This window comes from Moschus berezovskii, chromosome 28, assembly GCF_049115385.1.
Source record: "Moschus berezovskii isolate FMDL1 chromosome 28, NW_MosBer_1.0, whole genome shotgun sequence".
Lineage (NCBI taxonomy): Eukaryota > Metazoa > Chordata > Mammalia > Artiodactyla > Moschidae > Moschus > Moschus berezovskii.
The window spans coordinates 16934694-16961000 of record NC_142487.1 but is presented as its reverse complement, the minus strand read 5'-3'; the positions used below and the strand labels follow the sequence as shown (position 1 = coordinate 16961000).

Here is a 26307-nt window from a genome sequence, read left to right as displayed (position 1 = left end):
CTTTAACCCTGGACTCTCCCCAATACATTTGAAATTTTTAGCTCCAAAAGTATAAGAGAAGTGCCTTGGGCCACACAAAGATGGAAACCCAGACTCCACAACTGCTGGCCCGATCTTCCCTCCTTCCCTGCACATGGTCCAGGATGGAGGGGTCCCAGGAGCAAATGTCAGGAAGGAGGGGACTCATGCCTCAGTACTTGGAGCCGGCATGGGGCTGGGGTCTCTCGTGTAGCCCCCAATTGCAGGCTACAGTCAGTGTCTTTGGGGGCAAGAAGAAGAACGAGTTTGGCGAGGATCCTTATCGCCTCAGATCCCCTGGCTGGCGAGGGACGAACTTGTCCAGAAGCCAAGTGAGCCTGACCAAGGCCCTCATACCCACCACGCCGGCTGCCCTGGGTGAAGGCTGTGAAGACTTGGCGCCAGACACCTGGGCACTTGGGGCGGAAGGAGTTGCCTGTGTCCCTCCATGCTAGCAAGGGAGAGAGGGTTGGGGTTAACATTTGGAAGCCAACCCCAAATATCCAGCATTTCAAAAAAGGGAGACCGAGACCTCCAAGGAGCTGTAATTAAACCAACTCAGGTGGCTGGCTCCTGGCGTCCGCTCTACGCTCTGTCCTGGGCATTTATCTCTAGACGGCCACTGTCCTCGTCAGCATCCCTTCTGCTCTCTAAGCCTCTAGGCACATGCCCTTGCCTCCTCTTCATCAGCCTCCTTGCCCCCAGGTCTCCCTTTTTTGTCCTCTAGGGTTTAAGGGGTCTGGATGAATCCTACTAGATGGAAAAAGGAGCAGTGCTCAGCTCCCCAGCAGTGGGCCCAGACCGGAGGGCAGCAGGCCTGGCACCGGGAGCTCTGCCAAAATGCACAAGATGGCCATGCACAGACATGGGTCCTGGGCCCAAAGACTCGCTGGTCCTTCCTGGGGAGAAGTACCCCAGGGATGGGCTTATTCTCCTACAAAGTGTGATGCTGAGGGCAGGTTCTGAGCACAGAGCACGCGCCAGGAAAGAGGGACAGGAAAGGGCGAGTCGTAAGCCAGCCCTTGGGGCCCTCTTGGCAGCCTGAGAGAGACCAGCATCGTCCAAAGGGTGATCATCTGGCCATCGTGGTCTATACAAAGGCCCGGGTCTTCTCCCGGTGTAAACCAGGCCCCCGTTCAATCAAACACAGACCTGGACATCTGGCTTCATGAAATGAGCTGCTCTTCTTTCCCAGAGAGCTTGGGGGTGGGCGTAGGGGAGGAGGAGCAGGAGCCTAAAAATAATTCCTATCTGACTCATTTTGCCTAGAATCTGACAGGGCTGCCTGCCAGGTGGGGGCTTGCCTGTCCCACTTTCTTATCTATCTTTAGCAGGGACCTAATGAGGGCAATTTCCTCGCTGTGATATAAAGACAAACTGTAGGCAATGGGAGCGTAATCCGTCTCGCTGTCCCCTGGGCTCCTGAGGACAGGGTGACAACGATGGCCACTTCAGGGCTCGGCGGTCTGGAGGGCTTGGGGGACCGTGTCAGCCCAGGATGGGCAAATGAAGCAGTGGCCGCTCAGCGAGACCCAAGCCAGGTGACAGCCGTGGAGGGAGTGGCTCCCACTCCCTGCCCTCCCCCCATCTCTGCTACCACCCCACGGACGGGATAAGCTACTCGGCCTAAAACCCCATCACTCACAACACAGTCCCTTGTCTATAGCATCTCTCCAGGCTTTTTTGTTTTTTTTTGTTTTTTGATGCATACCGTTTTAACAGTCTATTGAATCTGTGACAGCATTGCTTCTGTTTTTGATTTCCTGGCCACAAGGCAGGGGGCATCCTAGCTCACCAACCGGGCATTGAACTCGCACCCCCTGCCTTGAAAGGTGAAGTGGTAACCACTAGACCATCAGGTAAGTCCCTCTCCCACTGTTTTAAAGGGCTACTACTTACTACCAAGTCGCTTTAGTCGTGTCTGACTCTTCGTGACCCCATGCACTGCAGCCTACCAGGCTCCTCTGTCCAACAGATTTTCCAGGCAAGAGTATTGGAGTGGGTTGCCACTGCCTTCTCCTAAAGATACCGAGGCACTTCAAAGTTAATGTTCTATTTTTTAAATGATGTTGTACTTCAAAATGTAAGTAAAATATACACTTCCTAAGTGAAAGTCAAAGTGTTAAGTCACTTGGTCATGTCCGACTCTTTGCTAGTACAGTCCATTTTCATCACGCATGGTAGTTAACGCTATTACATTGTATTACTAAACTGAGCACACCAAACTACCGACTACTGAACCACTGCTCCCAGGAGAAAGACAAGGTTAGGTTCCTGCAAGCCTCCGGTCACAATGCTTTTTTCCAACTGATCAATTCATAGCCCTGCTTTATGTGTTTTGGTTTAAAGACACCTTATTCACTATATATTGTTGAGTCACTAACATTGAACTCACCACCAACAGCACTATCGCTGTGCCCAGAAGGAAGCTCATCTGACAAACATACTTTCTCCAAAAGGAACACAATGGCCTCCCGGCTCTGAGACACTAGACGGCACTTGCAGTACTATGCTCGGGCATCACTTTAAATGGCAAACCCGCCAACAAAAGCACATCAATGTGAAAGTTAACGCTCAGTGGGTCTCGGAAAGGACACTTGTTTACAATGGCAGAGCTGGAGCAAGAAGACAGAGGTCTTCGGGTTCAGCCTCACCTGGGAACGCGCAGGTGACTTGAGTGTTTTACAGCTCTGGGCTCTGGGCGTGTCCATGAATGACTGTGAAAGCACTGTATTGACTCAATCACAAATGAGGAACTTTCAACAAGGAGGCAAATTAGCAAATATAGAATCCTCGAGTATTGAGGACTGACTGAACTTCCCAAGTGAGTGAAGTTGCTCTTTGCAACCCTATGGACTATAGCCCACCAGGCTCCTCCATCCATGGGATTTTCCAGGCAAGAATACTGGAGTGGGTTGCCATTTCCTTCTCCAGGAGATCTTCCCGACCCAGGGATTGAACCCAGGTCTCCCGCATGGTAGGCAGATGCTTTACTGTCTGGGCTACCTTAATGACCCCTGTGAGTGAGCTGATGGACGGATTCAGGACTCTGAACTGGATGGATTTCTGATCAGTTCTTGATGGGCAAGATCTGGGGCTCAGTCATCTTCGTAGATGAAGGAGTCCACAGCTGCAGGAGAGGTGAGGGGCTGAAGGGAAAGGTAAGCTCCAGAAAACAACGGTGAGCTCGGGTTTTAAAGGCAGCGCTGGCATCCCTCAGACTCCCGGCTGGGAACCAAGCGTGAGGAGGAGGAGGGCGGCGTGGGTTCCTGAAGGGAATGAGGAATCTCCCACAAGCAGCGAGGGCATCAGAGGGTGGGGAAGAGCCATCAGAGCGTGTCGGCAGTGGGCTTAACCAGCGTTAATGACAACTCTAAAATTAAACTTTTGTATTTAGAGTGAAAAGGAGGAGGCAAGCACGAGGCTGCTGATGGAGACGATGATGTAAAATTAAGGGGGTTGCTAAGAGAAAGGTTTGCCTTCTGTCAGAGAACACATGCTGGATCAGGGAAGATAGATCCAGCTAGAGCATCCTCAGCAAGACGCTGAGGGCCTCGGAGGAAATCGTCGGGGAGAGAGACAGGTACACTGAATGTTCATCCTCTTGCCCAAGGGAGGGAGCTATATGGTCCAGAAAAAGAGAGCTCTCCATGGGAGGTCATAAAGGGCCCCTGACCACATGTCAGGAACAATTAAGAGTCTGCAGCTAGACGTACAGAGTTCCAGTTTTAAAAATCAGAAAAACATAGATACCATCTCTCCCAAAGAGATTCCCAAACAGATGATCCAGAAGAAAAGGTGTAATCATTAATAGCTAGCACAGAGTCCCATAGAGCAAGTTAGTGAGTGAAAGTCACCCAGTCGTGTCCAACTCTTTGTTACCCCATGGACCATACAGTCCATGGAATTCTCCAGGCCAGGATACTGGAGTGGGTATCCTTTCCCTTCTCCAGGGGATCTTCCCAACCCAGGGATCGAACCCAGGTCTCCCGCATTGCAGGCGGATTCTTTACTAGCTAAGCCGTAGTTCAGTTCAGTTCAGTTCAGTCACTCAGTCGTGTCCGACTCTTCGCGACCCCATGAATCACAGCACGCCAGGCCTCCCTGTCCATCACCAACTCCCGGAGTTCACTCAAACTCATGTCCACAGAGTTGGTGATGCCATCCAGCCATCTCATCCTCAGTCGTCCCCTCCTCCTCCCGCCCCCAACCTTTCCCAGCATCAGAGTCTTTTCCAGTGAGGCAACTCTTCGCATGAGGTGGCCAAAGTATTGCAGTTTCAGCTTTAGCATCAGTCCTTCCAATGAACACCCAGAATCGATCTCCCTTAGAATGGACTGGTTGGATCTCCTTGCGGTACAAGGGACTCTCAAGAGTCTTCTCCAACACCACAGTTCAAAAGCATCAATTCTTCGGCAAACAGCTTTCTTCACAGTCCAACTCTCACATCCATACATGACCACGGGAAAAACCATAGCCTTGACTAGTCACGATAACGTGATCACTGACCTAGAGCCAGACATCTTGGAATGTGAAGTCAAGTGGGCCTTAGAAAGCATCACTACGAACAAAGCTAGTGGTGGTGATGGAATTCCAGTTGAGCTATTTCAAATCTTGAAAGATGATGCTGTGAAAGTGCTGCACTCAATATGCCAGCAAATTTGGAAAACTCAGCAGTGGCCACAGGACTGGAAAAGGTCAGTCTTCATCCCAATCCCAAAGAAAGGGAATGCCAAAGAATGCTCAAACTACCGCACAATTGCACTCATCTCACACGCTAGCAAAGTGATGCTCAAAATTCTCCAAGCCAGGCTTCAGCAATATGTGAACCATGAACTCCCAGATGTTCAAGCAGGTTTTAGAAAAGGCAGAGGCACCAGAGATCAAATTGCCAACATCCGCTGGATCATGGAGAAAGCAAGAGAGTTCCAGAAGAGCATCTCTTTCTGCTTCATTGACTATGCCAAAGCCTTTGACTGTGTGGATCACAGTAAACTGTGGAGAATTCTGAAAGAGATGGGAATACAAGACCACCTGACCTGCCTCTTGAGAAACCTGTATGCAGGTCAGGAAGCAACAGTCAGAACTGTACATGGAACAACAGACTGGTTCCAAATAGGAAAAGGAGTGTGTCAAGGCTGTATATTGTCACCCTGCTTATTTAACTTATATGCAGAGTACATCATGAGGAACGCTGGGCTGGAAGAAGCACAAGCTAAGCCGTAAGGCCAGGCCAAATCTACGTCCTTTTTTGAAAGGGTTACTACTCTGACAGTCTGATTTCCCTGGTGGCTCAGATGGTAAAGAATCTGCCTGCAATGCAGAAGACCCATGTTCAAACCCTGGGTCAGGAAGATCCCCTGGAGAAGGGAATGGCAACCCACTCCAGTATTCTTGCCTGGAGAATTTCATGGACAGAGGAGCCTGGAGAGCTATAGTCCATGGGGTTGCAGAGAGTTGGACACGACTGAGCAACTCACACACATACACACACTACTCTGATACACTACAAACAAGATTCAGGGAGGGTTTACAGAGGCTTGCCCCATCGCTCCACCCCGGGACCTCCCTTACCCATTAAAAAACTTTTAAAAAGTGGAGATATAATTCACATACCACCGAATCCCCCCTTTGGAATACATAATCCAGGATTTTCAGTATCTTCCCCAAGTTGCACACCCATTGCCATCAATTCCAGATGTCCTGTTTATTTTTATCAGTGACCTAGATGATGTCACAGAGAGCTTACAAAATCACATCTGATGGCTGACACGAATGCCGTCCCTGGGGGAAAGAGCCTGGCCCCCAGGGAGGTCTGGGCACGTGGTGGCAGAGGAAGAGGGGATGGATGAGACTGAAATTGATTGTGGGAGGATCCCCCACGCCGCAGTCATGGTCAGTCACAGGACAGAGGCAGCAAGAGGGGCTGGGGGCTCTGCTCACCCTGCTGCACCATCTGGGGACCCGAGAGACGTGGAGTCTGACGTGGGACAGCTTCCCTCCCGCTTCCTGTCCAGCAGAGCATCTGATACCAGCTTGGGACGACTCTGCCGTTCTTTCCTCTTTTTCAAATCCGCTTTGCACGTGGAATAAATGAACCATTCTGAGACTTCACTTAATGAAACAAATTAATTTGAAGAAAGGCTCTCCTGTCTCCCTGGCTGCACGGGCATCGCGCGAGGGACCGCTAATGCCTCCATTAGCTGCCCTGCTCTCACTGCTGGGAGGCCGGCTCTGGCGCCTGGGGGTACTGAGACTTCTGATGGTCTGAGCTGGGCCCTGTCCAAAGCCAGGAGTTCTTTTCCTTCTCAATCGTGGGTAGAGGCTGCTATGGCTCCACCCCACCTGGCTCCGTTTCCAGGGAGCTTTGTGAGGGTGGCTTCCAGGGCGGTGGGAATCCCTGCTCCGACACCTGTTTCACTAAGGTCTTCACAGTCCCCTCACCTTAATGGCCTCCCATCTCCCTTTCAAGTCCTCCTTGCGACTGAAGGCTAGTTTAATGCCCACCTCCTCCAGGAAGCATCCTGTAATTACCCCCGCTGGCCCCTTTCTTGGAACCTCCTCGAGGAATACGGGGATACCACATACTCATGGGCCACATGCTGGTGGCTTCAGGTACCCGCTGTGCAAGCTCTGCCTCAGGCCCTTGAGAGCAGGGGTTACAGCTGGGCTCTGGTCTGGTTTCTCCCGCGCACAGACTGGAGCCCGGAGCGCTGCTCCATCAATCCCGGCTGGAGAGTTCAAGAGTGCTTCCCCGTGGTGCTGGCTGTGATGTGAGCCCAGGGCTGGGTTCAAGAACAACGCACGCACCCCGGGCTGCTGGATGTGCCGTGATAGACAATCCTCAGCGGTCAGCCCTACAAAAATGGGCGGAGAGCTGCCGGTTCAAGGTCAAGGCCGTCCTTATCCAATGACTAGAGCAGACACAGGGATACAAAGACCTGCCTGTTTTCTTCATCTGGGGACAACTCTACAGAGTGTCACTCCAATTTCGGGACTCCTCGTAGAATCAGAACTCCCCACCCAGATGGCACTGCAGCTCACCGACCCCTCTTGCCCAATCCGCTCCCCTTCTTTCTGGGACCCTAAGGGCACTCCTGAGTCAGAATCCTGCCAGCTCATCTTCATCCCAGACCCCGCTTCCCCGGGAACACAGGCCATGATCTTCATCCTTGGCCTCAGATACCCATTTCTTCAGAAGGAGTAGGTGTGGGAGTTGGGGGGGGGGATGAAGGAAATCCCCTTGGAGGTGAGATCTCACTCAAGGTCAACACCAGCAGAGGATCAGTGGCATGGCCAGGACTCGGCCCTCCAGTGCTCGCCCCCTCCCCGCCACTCTGCAGCCTGAGGGTAAAGAGTCCCCAGGACACGAGCTTCTGTGGCCCCTGCTTCTACCGGCGGGTGTCTGGCCCCAGTGCGGACACAGCACCCGGAGGCAGGCTGCTCTTTCAGGAACGCACGAAACACTCACTTGGCACATTCATATCGTGAGACACGTAATTCTGTCTGAAATCGGCAAACATCTTTAACTCGTTCCCCAAAATAAACAAGCGGTTACCAGTTGCCCGTGTTTTGAGAACATTTTTAAAGGAGAAAACCTTTGAACCGTTCATGAGCTTAACCTTTTCCTTCTGCAAAATGAGGAAAAGACGCCCACGAGTCAGTTTCAGACACCGAGGCCCTCGAAGCCACGCACAGAACGTGGGCGCAGAGTCTGCAGATGGCTGCTCCTTGGGGCCCCCTTCCCTACCCCCCTGACAGTGAGGGCAGAGCTCTCAAAGTGGATTCCGAGAAGAGAAACAACTGATCCCGGGTGCCCCGAAGGGCGTGCAAGGAACTATCCCTGGGCTCACAAGCACACCGGGCACCCGGGGGGGTTTGGGACAGCCCCTCTTGTTTCCCCAGGCCCCCCACCCCCCGGCTTGGCAGACATCTGCAGTCCACTCCCACCTTACGGTGTTTTCTGAGCACCTTGGATCCCCCCCTGATCTGAAGAGTGGGCTGGCGCTCAGACCTTACAAGGATGAGCTTGGTTAAGCTTCCCAATGAGTGAACCCATTTTACAGAAGAGATAAAGTTTTCAAGATATTAAGTAATTTGCCAAAATCACGGAGGTCGCAAGCAGAAGAGGTGGCATTCATGTCCCACATCTAATTTCAGGGCATGTGCCTCAGGCTTGAACAACTGGAGAATGAAAGCAGCCAGGGCCCACTCGAGACCTCAAGGAGCCACGGGGAACTCGGATACGATCTAGACTTCTGTTAGGGTTAGGGCTCTAGTGCCCAGTTTAGAAATTCCTGTTTCAGGCTTCGGGGTGAAAGACAGAGCCCCCAGGATCCGCAATCCGCCTGGCTGCCAGGTGATTGCAGTTCTCAGACACCAAGCCCAGCTACTCTTCAGTCAGATGGGAGCCCACACAGCCCTGTAGAGCCTCAGAGACAGCAGGGGATGGAGCTGACCACCTCCCTTCATGTGACACTGCAGCCGCCACCACCACCCCACCCCAGCTCCGCCTCCACCAGCTCCCTGCTCTTGGCCTTTTCTAGATCACAGGTCCACTGGAGGCCGTGGCGTCAAACGGGCTGAGAAGCGCTGCTAGCACAGGTGAGTTCAGCTCAGCCGCTTCCTAGCTAAACAACCTTGGCTAGTGTCCCTGGCCTCAGTAATTCCATCTGTTAAAAAGGGGAAACCGCGCCTTCTCTCCCTTGCAGCAAAAGAGGAGAGATCAGAGGCCTGACACAGGCAGGTGGTGGCTGTGTCTTTGGCCACTAAACCTGATTCCAGTCAACCCCCGCTCTGCCACCCAAGGAACTCAAGCCTCTCTTGGTGTGGCTGATGACCAACGACCAGGAAGGTTAACCTACAAGAGTGCTAACCATCAAGGTCAAGTATACAGGTTTGGGGCTCAGCAAGGCCTCGACTATCCATCAACAGTTGGAAGATTAGGGTTGACCAGATGATATTCTGCAGCCGTCCCTCAAACATCAGAATCATGCACTCCACCAAGAAGGGATCAGAAGGCCCCTGGTGCTGGCTGCCTGCTTTCGGACAGTGAGGTCCCAAAACTGTCTGGCTGCTTGCTCTTCTCCTGAAAGTCCCCACCGCCTGGGGAGGCCGTTGTGCTGCACCATATTCCAGATTGCGAATACAGATGGGGCCCCGCCTGGCGCACAGCATGGGCTTCGCGCGCGTCTGCCGCCCTGAATGGCAGAGTCTGAGCCCCTGATGGTCAGGATGTTTGTTCCTTGAGCCTGTCTGTGGTCCAGAGGAACACTCTCTCCTTTCACTTCAGCTGATTTCCTCCGGTTCAGAGCCCGGGAGAGGTGGGGCGGCCTCTCCTCAGCGCTGGGTATAAATCTTTCAAGAGTTTACTGGCATGAACGTTCTTTCCCTGCAGCCTCGGCCCCGGCCTGGGAGCCTCTCCTCACAGGACATACTTTCCATCCCTTTAATCATCTTTATTGCCTTGCCTTGGACCCTGTCCCGGGTCCACATCCTTTGCGAGGTGTGCTGACCTCACCGGGCATTTGTTAACACGCGCGCGGCTCAGCAGAAGGCCGGCTTCCCGCTGCCTGTATGTCACGCTCCCCTTCCTACGTTCCTGGGCCACGCTGCTGCTTCCTGGAGGCCTGTACTGTCCAGGGGCTCGGGCTGAGAGGGGTGACCTGGCCCCTGAGAGGAGGTGTGGCGGACATGGACGCGGACAGCAGCCCGCCCCTGCCTGGGCCCAGGGGGTGACTTCTCCTGCGGAAGCTCGGGGACTCCCTGAAGCTCCACACATATTCTGGGGACCAGGGGGCAGGGAGGAACGACACGGAGCCTCTGCCCTTCCTGACACCTCCTCAGTCCCCACGTGAGCCCCACTCCTCCTTTGGGGGTGCTCCCGACCTCTTCCCCCTGAGGGGAACCCAGAGACCAGGAATTAGCTGCACAGCAAAAAGGCAGCACACAGAGAGCAATGACCGGACTCTGGTCAGGCTGGGAGCAGGCCGGGTCCAAGCTCCCTGCTCTGTTTTCCCTTTTGATGCCACTACACGAAGTGCCTGGTGGGTCTGTGTTCTAAGCCCGGACTGCCTGCCTCCCAGCTGGCTGAACACTCACCGTCCTCTGGGAATGTTTTCATTCCACTAAATCCACCAGCTGATGACATTCCTGGGGACTGGACCTCCATCCACCCCGAGCTGTGGCCACCACCCAGCACCCCTTGTTCAAGGCCCGTGTGAGTGTGTGTGTGTGAGTGTGTGTGTAGGGCGAGGGGTGGGGGGGAATCAGGGACCTTGGGCAGCCCTTGCCTCCAAGAAGCTGCACAAGAAGAGGCATTTTTAGCTCTGTGAGCAAGCTGGCTGGGCTGTTTCTTGGCTCTGTGAGAACAGTCTCTGTTCAGAAAAGGTAAAATCCCAAGCAACCGCCTTTATCTAAGAAGAAATCCCCTGCAGAGGAGAACCTCGCCGTTAACTCTTCAAGCGGAGCCTTGCCCCCTCCTCCCTCCCTCCCTCCCTTCCCTTTTTGTCTCCCTCCCTCCCTCATTTTCATCCAGAAATCATTTATGCACGTTCAAACAAACAAAAAATACTCTAACCCTGCTTTTGCACAAGTGGCTACACACGAGAGAAATGTTCTGCAGCTCAACTTCTCCATTCGAAATGCACTCTGAAGATCTTTCCTTGTTGGAGAGCCTTTCAGGAAACAAAGTTTCAGCCGCCCAGATGCCAGCCTCAGCTGTTTGCTCCTATCCAGAGCTTCCCCAGGCGCTTTTTTTGGCCCCTTGCTGTCCTCCCAGTTCTCTGCATCCCAGGGGCGATCCCAATTTCTGCCTTAGTTTACGAGAGCACTCCCCTTGACACATCCCAGGGCATTGGAGAGAAGCAGCATGTGCAACTGCTGATCTGTCTGTCGCTGTCATAGCCCGGCCCAGCACAGGCCAGGGACGGGGCGGAGGAGAGACAGAGTCCTAGAACTGTGAGCTCCAGAGCCTCCTGGAGGCCATGTGTCAAAACACACGCCGGCAGGTCACAGTGCCCCGAGGACTGCTACTGTGGCTGCCCGATCAGTGCAGAGAGCTTTTCTCTTCCTCAGCTGCAAAACCTGCCCTGGATTCCTGCAGGGATCCAATCCTGGGGCCACCCAAGAGAAGGAAGGCCCCCCCAACCCTGTAACCAACCCCACTGCAGCCATGTCACCTCTTATCGTATCGGTTAGTGACCAGGAAAAGCAAAATGCAGGCCAGGACTGCAGCTACACAAGGGCCGGCAGAGGCAAAGAAAACCCAAAGCTAGCGATCACGAGTCTCCTACCTTCGGTCATTTCTCCTCCTCCGGAACAGCTTCTTCGTGTGCGCGATCTCCACCTCGTGGGGCATCGGGTGGTAGCCCTGCGTGGTTGGGGGAGGAAGAAGGGCGTCAGTAAATCTGAAAGAGAGCAAACAACTTCCGGGTCTGAACTAACCTACAACATTGACGACAACGAAACGAAATGGAGAGTTTGGAAAGGCTAGGCTCTGACCGCCAAACCCAGATTGAAAAATGGAGAATATTTGAGTCCACGCATTTCCCACCAGGTGATGATGCTGGAATCATAGAACCAAAGAACAGCGGGGTCCCTAGACTTTGTCAAATCCAGTCATTCAAATGAGAACACTCAGGTCAGGAGAGATGAATGAGGGGGTACAAGGTGTGGCAGAGAATTAGCAACAGAATCAGATTGGAATCTGATGGTGGACAAGCTAACCCTCTAACATCAGGTCTACTAACACCAGGGGAATGTGACTATCTTCTCTGAGCTGTGGAGAGGACCTAGGAGATACAGCTTCCTTGCAAACCCTGAGCCTCATGCAGACAGAATGTGCTAGGACCTAGTTTTCTTCTCATCCTAGTCCAGAAGGCCTCATGCATTTTTTTTTTTTAACCAAAGATCCTTGTTACTTATACTCCAGGGGTGCATTTAGGGGAAACATGCAAATAGCTAATGTATTTTTAAATGTTAAATCGTGGAAAATTTTAAGGTTGGTCTTTTGCGTATAGTGTCATCATGATAACAACTACGTATATATGTTTACATCAAGGTTGGAGAGAAGTGTTAGTCGCTCAGTCATGTCTGACTTTTTTGACCCCATGGACTGTAGCCCTCCAGGCTCCTCTGTCAGCGGGATTTTCCAAGCAAGAATACTGGAGTGGGTTGTCATTCCCTTCTCCAAGGCATCTTCACAACACAGGGATTGAACCTGGGTCTCCTGCGATGCAGGTGGATTCTTTACCACCTGAGCCACCAATATATTTACATCGAGGCTGGAGAGAAACCCTTTCCTTACCATGCAGGGCTGATGGAGTAAAATGCCAGGCAGCAGGCAGAATTATTTGCAAAAGGTGGGCTGATAGCTAGCTCTTTTCTTATTGTTCCCCTCTCTCCAGGAAAGAGAGCACAGCCCTTCTCTTATGGTCTGGCTGGGGTAGGGTGGGAGGCCTTCAGGGTACCTAAGGCTGGCGGTCTGCAGGGAGGCGGTGACCTGGCTTGGACCTGGGACATCTGGGCACGGGTCGTGACGCTGAGGGCACAGCCTGAGCATGGTCCCCATGCCGCCCACAGGGCCCTGGGTGTGCACGGGGTCAGAGGGTGTGACAGTCCCAGTGTGCTGGAGAAGGCTCAGGGAGAGTCCAGTGAGCCCCTAGCTGCACTTTACAGACAAGGAGACTGAGGCCCGGACTCTCGATGGGGACGGTGCACGCGACCCTCTGGATTCGGGCTCCACAGTGGAGGGTCCCGGTGGGCTGCCTTCTCTGGGCTTTGCCCCGACCACAGGGCTGATCAGCCGTGGACGCTGGTAACCCCGTCAGCCTCGAGGTGCTTCCTAGAGCGGGAAGGTCAACAGTCCCAGGAGGACACAGGGAGCCTGGCCTCCCAGACGCTGCCCTAGGATGCCCATTGAGTCCAGGGAGGGAACGCACGTTTCAAACTTGATTTAATTTACATCATTTATATCATCCGTCCCTCCCTCACAGCCTGCCTCTCGCCTCCAACAATCGGCTGAGAAGGCATGAATGAATTCCTGCTCGGGCAGCCACAATGGGCCCCTGCGACCTGAGGATGTGCTTTGTTTAATGGTTTTCTCAAAGGATATTATTTGCTTTCTTTAATACAAAACACAAACAAGGAAAAACACCAAGTCTTCCCCTCTCATTTCCCCTCTCCCACCCTGACCCAGCTCCAGGCTGGCCCCTTCCCTCCCTCCTAGACTCAGGTCACCGCAGGAACACACTGGGCGGGCCATGCAGACAATGGCAGGAAGCCGAGGCTCCCTCGCAAGCTGGAGGCCTGGACGGGGAGCTGAGCCCTGGGGCCGGCCGAGGGAGCTGTCCTGACACTTGGCCTTCCACAAGCTCACAAGGGGCCGGCCGCCCCTGCCCAGGCTCCAGAGTCCTGGGCTCTGACCTGCATCCTTTGCCTCCCCGCTCCCCATGGCTGTAGCAGAGGGGAGCTGCCCTGATGACCCAGACTCATGGAGTTCCAACTCTCTGCCAGGACTCAGTGTGGCCCGGGGGGCACACAGGACCACTCAGGGCTTCTAACAAAGCCACTGCTCTGACTTCTGTGTCATCCCATTGCCTCCAAATCACTAATATGAATGTCCAGTTCAGCTGTCGCTCAGTCGTGTCCGACTCTTTGCGACCCCATGGACTGCAGCACACCAGGCTCCCCTGTCCTTCACCAACTCCTGGAGCTTGCTGAAACTCATGTCCATTGAGTCGGTGATGCCATCCAGCCACCTCATCCTCTGTCGTCCCCTTCTCCTCCTGCCTTCAATCTTTCCCAGCATCTATATAAAATGTCAGAGTAGTTAGAAGTCTGGGCTCTGGAGCCACACTTCCTCTTGACGGCAACTTTGAACAGGTGACCCAACCTCTATGTGCCTCAGTTTCCACATCTGTGAAATGGGGATGATAATAATAGCATCTGCCTCCTAGGGTTCTTCTGAGGGTTAACTGTGTTGATGAGCAAGTAAAGGATGTAGAACAGTGCCTGGTATGCAGCAAACCTCAGGAAGCATCGCTGGCGTTGTCCCTGCCATCATCGCCATCACCATCTCTCGCATCATGCTGACCCCCTCTGCTCAGGGCTGAGCTGAGTGCACCAGGACAAGCCAGGCTGCTCTGGTTCCTGTTCTCAGGCCCCCAGTCCTGGCGGACAGAGTCCAGAGGAGGCAGCTTATGGCGGAAGAGGGTGAGGGAAGCTCAGGTTAGGGAAGATGGAGGGAATTATCAGAGAGTATGGGGACCAGGTGGCGTACTAGGAAAGGGTGGAGGAATTCTGCCTGTGTTCTCTTTGGTCAAAGGCTGGTAGATCCCAGTGGGAGACCAGAAATCAGCTGAACAAAGTGACAAAGGTGATAGAGCAAAGCCTTGCACTTCTGAGGTCTTCCTTCCCCAGGAGCACACTAAGTTCAGTTCAGTTCAGTTCAGTCGCTCAGTCGTGTCCGACTCTTTGCGACCCCATGAATCACAGCACGCCAGACCTCCCTGTCCATCACCAACTCCCGGAGTTCACTCAAACTCATGTCCACAGAGTCGGTGATGCCATCCAGCCATCTCATTCTCTGTCGTCCCCTTCTCCTCCCACCCCCAATCCCTCCCAGCATCAGACTCTTTTCCAGTGAGTCAACTCGTCGCATGAGGTGGCCAAAGTATTGCAGTTTCAGCTTTAGCATCAGTCCTTCCAATGAACACCCAGGATTGATCTCCTTTAGAATGGACTGGTTGGATCTCCTTGAAGTCCAAGGGACTCTCAAGAGTCTTCTCCAGCACCAGTCTTCAAAAGCATCAATTCTTCGGTGATCAGCTTTCTTCACAGTCCAATTCTCACATCCATACATGACCACAGGAAAAACCACAGCCTTGACTAGACGGACCTTGGTTGGCAAAGTAATGTCTCTGCTTTTTAATATGCTATCTAGGTTGGTCATAACTTTCTTTCCAAGGAGTAAGCGTCTTTTAATTTCCTGGCTACAATCAGCATCTGCAGTGATTTTGGAGCCCAAAAAAATAAAGTCTGACACTGTTTCCACTGTTTCCCCATCTATTTCCCATGAAGTGATGGGATCAGATGCCATGATCTTCGTTTTCTGAATGTTGAGCTTCAAGCCAACCTTTTCACTCTCCTCTTTCACTTTCATCAAGAGGCCTTTGAGTTCTTCTTCACTTTCTGCCATAAGGGTGGTGTCATCTGCCTATCTGAGGTTATTGATATTTCTCCCGGCAATCTTGATTCCAGCTTGTGCTTCTTCCAGCCCAGCATTCCTCATGATGTACTCTGCATAGAAGTTAAATAAGGAGGGTGACAATATACAACCTTGATGTACTCCTTTTCCTATTTGGAACCAGTCTGTTGTTCCATGTCCAGTTCTAACTGTTGCTTCCTGACCTGCATACAGGTTTCTCAAGAGGCAGGTCAGGTGGTCTGGTATTCCCATCTCTTTCAGAATTTTCCACAGTTTATTGTACAAAAAAGATCTTCACTATGAAGATAATCACAATGGTGTGATCACTAACCTGGGACCAGACATCTTGGAATGTGAAGTCAAGTGGGCCTTAGAGAGCATCACTATGAACAAAGCTAGTGGAGGTGATGGAATTCCAGTTGAGCTATTTCAAATCCTGAAAGATGATGCTGTGAAAGTGCTGCACTCAATATGCCAGCAAATTTGGAAAACTCAGCGGTGGCCACAGGACTGGAAAAGGTCAGTCTTCATTGCAATCCCAAAGAATGCTCAAATTACCACACAATTGCACTCATCTCCCACGCTAGTAAAGTCATGCTCAAAATTCTCCAAGCCAGGCTTCAGCAATATGTGAACCGTGAACTTCCAGATGTTCAAGCAGGTTTTAGAAAAGGCAGAGGCACCAGAGATCAAATTGCCAACATCCGCTGGATCATGGAGAAAGCAAGAGAGTTGGAGAAAAACATCTCTTTCTGCTTCATTGACTACGCCAAAGCCTTTGACTGTGTGGATCACAATAAACTGTGGAAAATTCTGAAAAAGATGGGAGCACTCTAAGGCCAGTGCTAAAGAGGACTGGCCCCACCCCCAAGGTGACCTGGCCCCAGCCTACTGGCACCACGGTGAATAAAGGAATGACTGCCTGGGGCTCCTGAGTAGAACTTTCAGACCGTCCCTTATAAACGGGGTGCACTGTATTGATACAGGCTTCTCTGGAGGACCGACTTCAATCAGCCCCTTTGTTCTTCAAATTCAAACTGGTGGGGGTACCACGTGACACACACAACCCAATATGCTGCCCACTACCCCCAAAACAAGGGCAGCTAGGTGTCACAGAGAGGCAAACATGAAGCCAAAAGAGTTAAGGAGGGAGACCGTAAGCTTAGCCAGGACCTGCCATCAGATCAGCTGCCGACCCAGGCTGGCCCAAGTTCTTCAAAGCCACGAGCGAGCATGAAGGCTGGTACGTGATGAATGTTCACAGCAGCAGTATTCGCAACAGCCGAAAACAGAAACAGATCCAATGTCCTTTAAGTGACTGCTGCATAAATAAGTGGTGGCTCCACACAGTGGAGTATTACACAGCCACTAAAAGGGAGGGGGTTCTGACACGGGCTGCAGCATGGGTGACTCTTGCGAACATCCTGCTCAGGGAAAGAAGCTAATCACCAAAAATCCCCATATAGTTCAATGTCGTTTTTATGAAATGTCCAGAATTGGCAAACGTGCAAAGACAGCAAGTAAACGAGTGTCTGCCAGGGGCTGGGGAGAGGTAGAACGGGGAGCGGCTGCCAGGGGACTTTGAGTTTCCTTGGGGGGTAATGAAAACATTCTGGAATTGGACAGTTGCATAACCTCACGAATATACTAAGAACCATTCACTCATATTATTTTGAAGGGTGAATTTTATAGCATGTGAATTATATCCTAATTTTTAAAAGGTGGAAAAAATTTTCCAGGTAGAGGGAATAGCAAGTGTTTAAAAAAGAAAGATCCAGCCACAGTGAAAAATGCCCCCCGCCACATTCAATTATTTCCAGGAAGCAGCTGCCCTAAAACACAGTTCCTACAAAAGGGCTGGAAGGGGTGCAGGACAGGGCATCCAGTGACAGGAAGGACTAGTAAGGAACCTGGAGAGGAGCATGACCTGGTATCCCCAGGCCTGGCCAGGGACGACGGGGCTCTGGCTTTAGACCAGAGATTTCTTCCTGCTCTTTAGATATTAATAGAACGTACCCCTTGAGTGGAGAATGGGAAATTTATCAGGTCAGAATGACCATTTAAGAGTATACAGTAGCCTTTGTTCTATTTCTTTACTCAACAAATCCTTCTATCCCATGCTCTGTAAGAGCCGCAGGTGGACATCAGTCCAGGTATGAGCACCACCCCAATCCTGACCCCTGCAAATGAAGAAGAGCCCCACCAGCCTCTGGATCACCAGCTGGTGTGTGAGTTTGGTCAGCCAGTCAGGTGGGCCTCTGCAGCGTCTCCCTGGACCACCCAGGCCCCTTGCTCTCCTCCACCACTCCGCATGAGATCCCTTCTCTCTGAGCTCTCAGATCTGGCTGCAATTCCCCTCTGCCTAACCTCTGACCACTTTCAATAACTAAGCAGGCCTGGGAGACAAGTAGATTATATAAACCAAGCCTCTCCAGGGAGGGAGGGAAGATAATACTCCTTCTGCATGCAGCTCAAGCAAAGGACACGTGAAACACACACACACACACACTCACTCCCATCCCAGAGGTCAGCACTGGCCTAGGATGTGGCTTTGTGAGCACCATGTTACTGATCAGGTTGCAGAAACCCGTTATGTAAAATCCGCCCATCCCGGGGCGGGCTGAGGCTAATACCTCACAACCTGGGACAGCGGGTATTTCTGGGGGATTAAGGCAGGAGCAGCAGAGCTGCTGACCCCAGACTGGGAAAACAGGGGCCGTGCCCTCAGATGGCAGCTACAAAAAAGTGTCCTGGGTCTGAGGGTTCGGGTTCGGGAAGGAGGGTCATGCAAGCATGCTGAGCAAGCCAATGCGTATGATGGGTGGCGCTGAGACCAGCTGACTCTGTGATAAGAGTGATGTTCGTCCACCCAGCCACAGCTCCCCTCCCCTATGCCCCACACTACCCACCTATCCACCCACGCACCCATTCATCCATCCACCCACCTACCCACCCATCTATTCGCCCATCCACCCACCCATCCATCCACCTACCCATCCACCCACCCCATCCATCCACCCACCCCATCCATCCATTCATCCATCCATCCACCCACCCTACAAATACTGTTGTTTTAGACACTGCAGACACATTAGTGTAAAAGCAGTAGGTGTTCTTGCAGAGCACACCTTCTAATGACAGGAGAGACAGGACAAACAAGTAAACAGACAATATGCTCCATGATGGAAAATCCCACGGAGCAGAGCAAGGGAGGGGAAAGGGATGAGGGCGCAGAGGTGGGGGTGGTCAGGGGAGACTCCTCTGTCGCTTGCCAACTAGCCATCAGTCCATCCGGCCATCTGGCCATCACTGGTTCTTCCTCACCCAAGCAGCTCTGAAGGCCTACGTCGTGCCAGATGCATCAGAGGGGAAATACCAGAACGAAGAGACCCAGCCCCAGCCCTGGGAGCTCGGGGGAGCGCAGACACGCAGGCCGCCGTGTGCCGGGCGTCTCTGGCAGCCGTGAGGGAGGAGCGGGCAGCTCTGCCTGGGGCAGGGGCAGGGAGGCCTTCACCTGGGGCGCTCCCTGAGCTGAGTGCTAATGGGTGGACAGGTGCATGATAGAAAAGACGGTACGTTAGGACCTCAGCCTGCGGGCCAGCGATGCCCGCAGCATAGGTGGGTTGCCTAGAGACAAGGCGGCACTGCAGGAGGGGCGGGGGCACTCGGTGCTCTGTGGGCGGGGCGGGGCTCCCGACCACAGTGGCCCACGTGGTGCCACCTACACCGTCCCCTTCACCCCTACGGTGGGCAGAATCAGGTGCCCCCGAAAGACCAGCTGGAGTCCTCACCTGGGTACAGACCGTATTTGGAAAACAGGGTCTTCTAAAGATTAGGGTGGGCCCTAAACCCAACGACCGGTGTCCTTACAAGAAGGACTTTAGAGACCGAGACACAGGCCGTGTGAAAATGGGGGTAATGTTTGGAGGCGGCAGCTTTGGGCCGAAAAAAGGGCGAAGACTGTTGGCAGCCACTTGAAGCCAGGAGAGGCAAGAGACGATTCTTCCTGGGGCCTTCCGGGAGGACAGGGGTGGGGTGGCACTGCTGACACCCTGACTCCAGACTTCTAGTCTCCAGAACTACGAAACTGCAAGTGTCTGTTGCTTTCAGCCACCCAGCTGATGGTCCTGTGTTTCTGCAGTCCTAGGGAACAGATCCACCTGGCCCTCCTGTCCCGATCCTACACAGCCAGGTCTGCAGGTGTCCACAGCTCGGGGTCTGCCCAGCGGCCTCCCCTTTGGCGCCCTCAGCATCCCCAGGTTACCCTTCGAGATCCTGTTTGACACGGGAGGCCCCTGAGTCCATCTGATTCTCCCTGGTGAGCAAGCGCTACTGACCTCACGCCATGCTATTCTGGAAAATTCACAGGCTGTTCCCATGGTGGGATGCCAGGCTCCGCACCAGACAATTTCAGTTTGCAGTGTGGGGGTCCGCCTTCCAGTCCCCTATGAAACCAACAGCTCAGTCTGCTGCCCAGGTCTCCGCCTTCACAATGATCCTGATCTCTTTGAAATGACAGACACAAAATTCCTACAGGGCAGACAGCATGTGACCTGGCTCTGGAATGATGCTTTCTGGCCTGGCCGCACCCTCCAAGTTAGTTCACCTGGAGGGACCAGGAGACAGAAGGGAGCAGGGAGACACCTTGAGTGCAGGAGACCCGAGGCTGGAAGTTCCGTTGCTCCCCGGCCAGCTGGTGGTGCCCTGGACCCGGATCCCTGGCTGGGCGGCTGCCAGATGAGCCCCCCAATCCTAAACCTCACCCCCCAGGTGAGTTCAAAGGGCGAGAACCCATCTGGTTCATGGACCACCATGCACGAAGCTCCAGAAGGATGCCAGGCTCAAGTAGGTATTAACTAAGTACCTGTTGAAGAAGAGAAGGAAAGGAAAGTGCGTGGGAGCCTAATTCTGGCTGAGCCTCTACTGAGCAAAGTCTCTGGACGGAAATATCAAGAGGAGTGGTGGTGCAAACACACAGCACACCTCTCCACCTCTCGGACCCCGAGGCAGGGCTCCTGGACAGAGTCTCACCCGGGGCTGAGACTCCAAAGTCAGCCAGGGCGGGGGGCCAGGCCCCGCATACCCACTTCACCCTTGCTGCGCCTATGACCTCTTAGACGACCTGACCAAGGCTCCATGGGCAGGCCTCCGCCCCCACCTCTGCAGGGGAGCTCGCCTGACCTTGCCTCTCTCCCCACGGGTTGGTGGGTGTGGGCCCCCGCTCACTGCTCTGTCTGGTTCCCCTTCAGTCCTGTGGGATGAAGTTTTGAAAGGCCACACAGAGCCCAATCCCACGGCCGGAAGCTTCACAGAACTCCAGGCCCACTTTCTCCTCAAAGGAGATTTTCCTGATATTCCTGTGACCTGTGACCACTAACCCCCCCAGGACCGGAGTCTGACAGAAATCATCCAGACCTATTCTCACGGATCTGTTGCCTCTCTCACACAGTAGCTCTTTGCAAAGGGAAAGCGCGTAACACAAAGACGAGAGAACTTCTTCCTGCTGTGTGAAGACCCCCCTGACAGTGGTTGACCTGGACAGGCCTTCAGGGGTAGCTGGTGCAGCTGGGACGTGCCGGGGTTGGAAAGGAAGGCTGAAGATCCTGGCCCAGGCCACGGGGCGGCGGGAGGCTCCAAGTGCAGGACTACTCAAAGCCATCCTCAAGGCGACTCCAGCCAGAAATATATACAGGGTCACAGGACTCCACTGCCAGGACATGTGGAACTTGGTTCTTTTCTACAAGTTGGTTGCCTTTCCCAGCACGCCGCAGTGCCCTGAGAGGTCAGCTCTGTGGCCCCAGGCCCGCCCTCTCCAGACACCTGCCACTTGGTTATCCATCTCTCCTGGATGACCGAGCCTCCATCCTGGCCTCATGGAAACCATGGCTCCCTCCTCTTCTTCCCAAGGTTGAGAATCAGTCCCACTTGTCACTCCCAAGAATGCTTTGCAATGCCTGGAAACTAACGGCTTCCACTTCTCCAGAAAATTCCAGATGACCTGGAGGGAGGGTGCCATGGACAGCGACCCAGAAGAACCGGATGTTGGTTCTGCTGTACCCACTGGGTGAGCCCAGGGAGCTGGAGCCCCACCGAGGCAGGACAGACTCAGGCCAACCAGCTGGGCACCGCAGGCCCTCTGTCACCAGCCCAACGTGGTGAGACATCCCGAAGGCGAACAGTACGAAGGAAATGGAACACTTGGCAACTTAAGGGGCCATAAAAATACCAAGTGCCGCTCCCCCGACAATGAGTTTGTCTCAACAGTGGAGCCTTCCTCTTGCTGGGGTCATGTTTTTTCTTTTTTTTCATAGCTTCTAAGAAGCTATCCTACCAAGCTCCACATGGGCAGGATGTGTGGGTCACGTCCAAGCTGAAACAAACAGGTAATGTTTCTAAAATTCCTGGAATCTCCAGGCTGCACGGCTATTCAGAGCAGCTGACCTGTTTCAGATAAAAAGGTGGGGGTCGGGCGGGCTAACTCATGTCTCCGTTCGTGATCTTCTAATTTTTCTTTTAATTTATTTGTTTTAATCAGCAGAGACCCTTTTAAGAACAATACCTCAGCTGGAGTCCCAATATGAAAACATAGAAAAAGGTCAACAGGGCAGAGGTGCAGAGATTGCCTCTGAGCGATTAATGCTCACCCCCTGCCTCTGGCCACCCGCTATTTGCACCCTGAACCGTAAACCTACCCTTCACCCACTCTGAAAGACTGGATGTTGGCTCCACAAGACCTGGACATTCTTCTAGAAAAGAAGCGTAACCAAAGCTCTCTGGTCAGGGTTTAGTGGGGTCTGTGCACGCATGCTTGCAAAATTGCTTCAGTCGTGTCCGACTCTGTGGGACCCCATGCACTGTAGCCCACTACGCTTCTCTGTCCATGGGGATTCTCCAGTATTCTCCAGAATACTGGAGTAGATTGCCATGACCTCCTTCAGAGGATCCTCCCAGCCCAGGGATCAAGCCCAGGTCTCTTAATATCTCCTGCACTGGCACGTGGGTTCTTTAGCACTGGCGCCACCGGGGAAGCCCAGTGGGGTCCATACACATGAATATTCTGCCTGTGGAGGTCTCTGGGGTGTGGACCCTCAGCATTTATCCAGCAGGCGGAGGTTTGAGCCTGTGCAGGGGTGCGGTTACAGAGGTCAGGTTGCTGGAACGTGGCCTTGCTTAGATGCCCTGAGCTAACACCCATCCCTCCTCTTTCCTTCAAGTTGGGTTTCTCACTGTAACAGCCTCATAACTTGACTAGTAAACCCCACAAAGCCTTTAGGCAGCCTGGGTTCCAGCACGGCTGCCTGACTGGGATGCCACTGGGCAGTCATCTCACCCAGCCCTCTGCTCCTTCTTGTGAAACATGAGGATGGAAATATTTGCTCTTCCTACCTCCTGCGTCACGTATCTTTAAATATATTTTGAGTTGGGATTCTGTTACGTGTGACCAAAAGAGTCCTAAATAGTTCAGCATGATGCAACTTTAGGTGTTGTTCCAGCTGATCTTAGTATATCCATGAAGTCCAGCAAAGTAAACATGGTGGTCCCTGCCCCCTCCCACAGCCAGCCACATCAGGAAGGATCCCCTGGGCAATGCCAAATACAAACGAGGTGGCCTTGATAATTTCTGAGTGAACAGAAAAAATAGATGAGAACATTGATGCCAAAGACAGGACTTCAAGCTAACAGAAAAGTTAGGGAACTGTGTCTATGTTATGAGGTATAAAATGTAAAGGAAACAATTACTAAAGTGCTGCTTTTCCAACCATGATCAGTTTCCCATTTGCAACCAAGGTACTCCTGTGTGTGTGTGTGTGTGTGTGTACTCCTGTGTGTGTGTGTGTGTGTGTGTACTCCTGTGTGTGTGTGTGTGTCTGTGTCTGTGTGTGTACACATGCATGCCTGCACAGGGAGGGCTGTTGGATGGTGATTATAACCCTCTCTGAGTTGAAGACCATGTGAGACCCAGTGGCTCAGGATCTCATCCAAGTGACAAGCCCAGGACCGAGAGTCTAGAAGGAATCCTAGCTGCATCCCCCCACCACCATACCCCCCGTCCAGGGCTCCAGTTGATGCAGCAACAGCCACATCAGAATGGAGCTGGCAGCCAGATGCTCCCCACATCCCTGATGAGTGGTTTTTACTGGGAGTCCTGGAAGTGCTGCTAGCCTGAAGGGGAAACAGCTCCCTGCTGCTGCAGACCAGAGGCAGGAAGGTGCTCCAGACACACACAGGTACAAGCGGCCACGGGAAAGACACAGGATCTGCCCTGCAGCCTCTGGGAAAGTTGCCTGGGCACCTTTGGACACATGTGGCCTGAATTCTGGTCTCTACCTGGATGGTGCATCCATGACAGTGATAAGACCCAAACCCTGGAAAAGCCCATAAAGCTCTTTCCCACTCATCATGGTTGGACAACTAGCATCTATTATATATGTCCTCCTCATCCTAGGACTAATACCAGTAACTAAAACTCAAGAGAAGACCAAGTAATACTCACGCTCTGGTCTCTGAGGGCAAGTGACAGTCTTTGTCAGGGAGGAAAGCTGTGAATAGTTTCACATCCTTGGGGAGGCTGAAGAAGCATCTTGGGAACTGAGGCAACAGTGGATTCTGGAGAAGGAGTGAGAACTCCACAAGAGAAGATGCCCGCCACGTTCTGTGAGCAAACGCATCACAGACAGAGAAAACCCAGACTCTGCCTGTGTCCCCAAGGAGTCCCTGGGCCACCGGGAGCACAGGTACACAAGCAGAGTTACTCCTCCGGACCCAGGGAAGTCACAGGGACACCCAAGGGGTAAGGAACTGGTAGAGGAAGGAAGGGATGCCCAAGACCACCCTTTGAGCTACTAGAAGGCTCTGAAGTTAACAGGAGCAGAACCAGAAAGGCAAAGGCCCCAGCGGAAGCTACAAGGAGGAATATCTTAATGGCTTTGTTCTTGCCTCTCCTGAAAGTACTCTGGCGTGGCTCATTTTACAAGCGGGCAGCGGTCAGAATACAGTAACTGTGAGGACCTCGGTGGGTCATGGCAGGGACCTTGCCCCAAACACCTCAGCTGGAGATGCTGAGATCCTGAGGCGAGTTCCACTGTGCAGGGAGCGCCTTCAAGGCCACCTGTGAGCAAATGGTTCATCATTCTGCATCCGCAGTGCTGGGCCAAAGCTGGCTGGTCTGGTGACACGGGGGACGGGGCAGGAGACCGTGACAAAGGAGCACCCAGGAGCAGCGGGGTGGCTGTCCCAGGGTTTGCAGAGCCAGTCCCAGGTGCTTTAAGCAACAGATTTGGGGCTGTCGGGCAGAGATTGGAGTCAATCAGTTTGGCTTTAAATACCATCACTGCCACCTACTGTGGGAGCCTGCCTAGATCCCTACCCTCCTGAGGCTTCTATTTTCCTCTTCTATGAAAAGGTAGTATTTCAGAGGACTAGCAGGAGGACAAAAGGAGATTATCTGATGTATAAGGATAGGCATAAGGATAAGGATACCATCACTTCATGGCAAACAGATGGGGAAAGAATGGAAGCAGTGAGAGAATATTTTCTTGGGCTCCAAAATCACTGCAGATGGTGAGTGCAGCCATGAAATTAAAAGATGCTTGCTCCTTGGAAGAAATGTTATGACCAACCTAGACAGCATATTAAAAAGCAGAGACATTATGTTGCCAACAAAGGTCCGTCTAGTCAAGGCTAAGGTTTTTCCAGTGGTCATGTATGGATGTGAGAGTTGGACTGTGAAGAAAGCTGAGCGCCGAAGAACTGATGCTTCTGAACTGTGGTGCTGGAGAAGACTCTTGAGAGTCCCTTGGACTGCAAGGAGATCAAACCAGTGAATCCTAAAGTAAATTAGTCCTGAATATTCACTAGAAGTACTGATGTTGAAGCTGAAACTCCAATACTTTGGCCACCTGATGCGAAGATCTGACTCACTGGAAAAGACCCTGATGCTGGCAAAGATTGAGGGCAGGAGGAGAAGGGGATGACACAGGATGAGACGGTTGGATGGCATCACCGACTCTATGGACATGAGTTTGAGTAAGCTCCGGGAGTTAGTGATGGACAGGGAAGCCTGGAGTGCTGCAGTCCATGGGGTCACAAAGAGTCGAACACGACTGAGTGACTGAACTGAACCAAAGGATAGGCGGCACCAGGGTCTCCCAACTGCTCTCCCATCCTCTGCACACCCCCACGGCCCTCTTCCTTTTCAGGGCACAGTCTGTGAAATTCCAGGCTCGGGAGCACCCTACGTGCACACAGAGACCCTGCCCTGAGACTTCCTGACTTTCCATCCACGCCCCTTTAGAGCCTGCCGGGAAGCCACAGCCCAAACCCCAAGTAACACCACGCTAGAACGAGGTCACTCTGTGTCCACCAGCCAGCCACGTCCTGAGCTCCCTGGCTGCGTTCAGAAGAGGCTGAGCCACTGGCATAAACACCCACTCCTGCCCGCCACCACAGACACTAATACGCAGGGAATTAACCCGTGTGGCCACCACAGACACTAATACGCAGGGAATTAACCCGTGTGGCCACCACAGACACTAATACGCAGGGGAATTAACCTGTGTGGTCACACAGCACATCGGACACACTCTTCTGAACACTCCAGCCAGGTGTCTTAACAGACTAGGTAGCTGCTAGCAAGCTTGCTTCTTTAGCCACTCTGCCAACTTTCAGGGGCTCAGGGGCCATGCTGCCTTCACTTCCACAGGCCCCACAGTGGCTTAGATATCACAGTCTTCCATGACTGCTTGTTGGATGAAAAGTTAAGATGACCGACAGCCCTGGATGGGCCAGAGCTGGGCCACCTGCATTCTATCTATCACTAATAGGTGGTTGCTAATGGACAGGTGACCCTTGGGCAAGGAACCCACAGACTGTGGCTGTTGACCAGGCAAAAGCTCCTGTGCTGCAAGAAGCCAGGATGCTCCATTGCCTCGCTGGTCCTCGATCTGTAACCACAAGGCCCAGTGCTCAGCAACTCCCCTGTGGTTAGTGGAAATGGAAAAGGTATTGAAGACATGGATCGCCCAATCCTTGGTTACACCGCAGGCTCTCTGAGGACCACGGTTACTGTTCCTTGGCTGGCC

The 26307-nt window shown here is 52.9% G+C and overlaps 1 protein-coding gene across 3 annotated transcripts in view; it reads right to left on the bottom strand.

The window, feature by feature from the left end:
* Window positions 1-26307, bottom strand: part of CTIF (cap binding complex dependent translation initiation factor) — a 324563-nt gene that overhangs the window by 139300 nt on the left and 158956 nt on the right. For all 3 annotated transcript variants that reach the window (XM_055417328.2, XM_055417332.2, XM_055417329.2), the window contains exon 7: window positions 11313-11389. In XM_055417328.2, the coding sequence (XP_055273303.1) occupies window positions 11313-11389 (77 nt within the window). The remainder of the gene's footprint in view (window positions 1-11312; window positions 11390-26307) is intronic.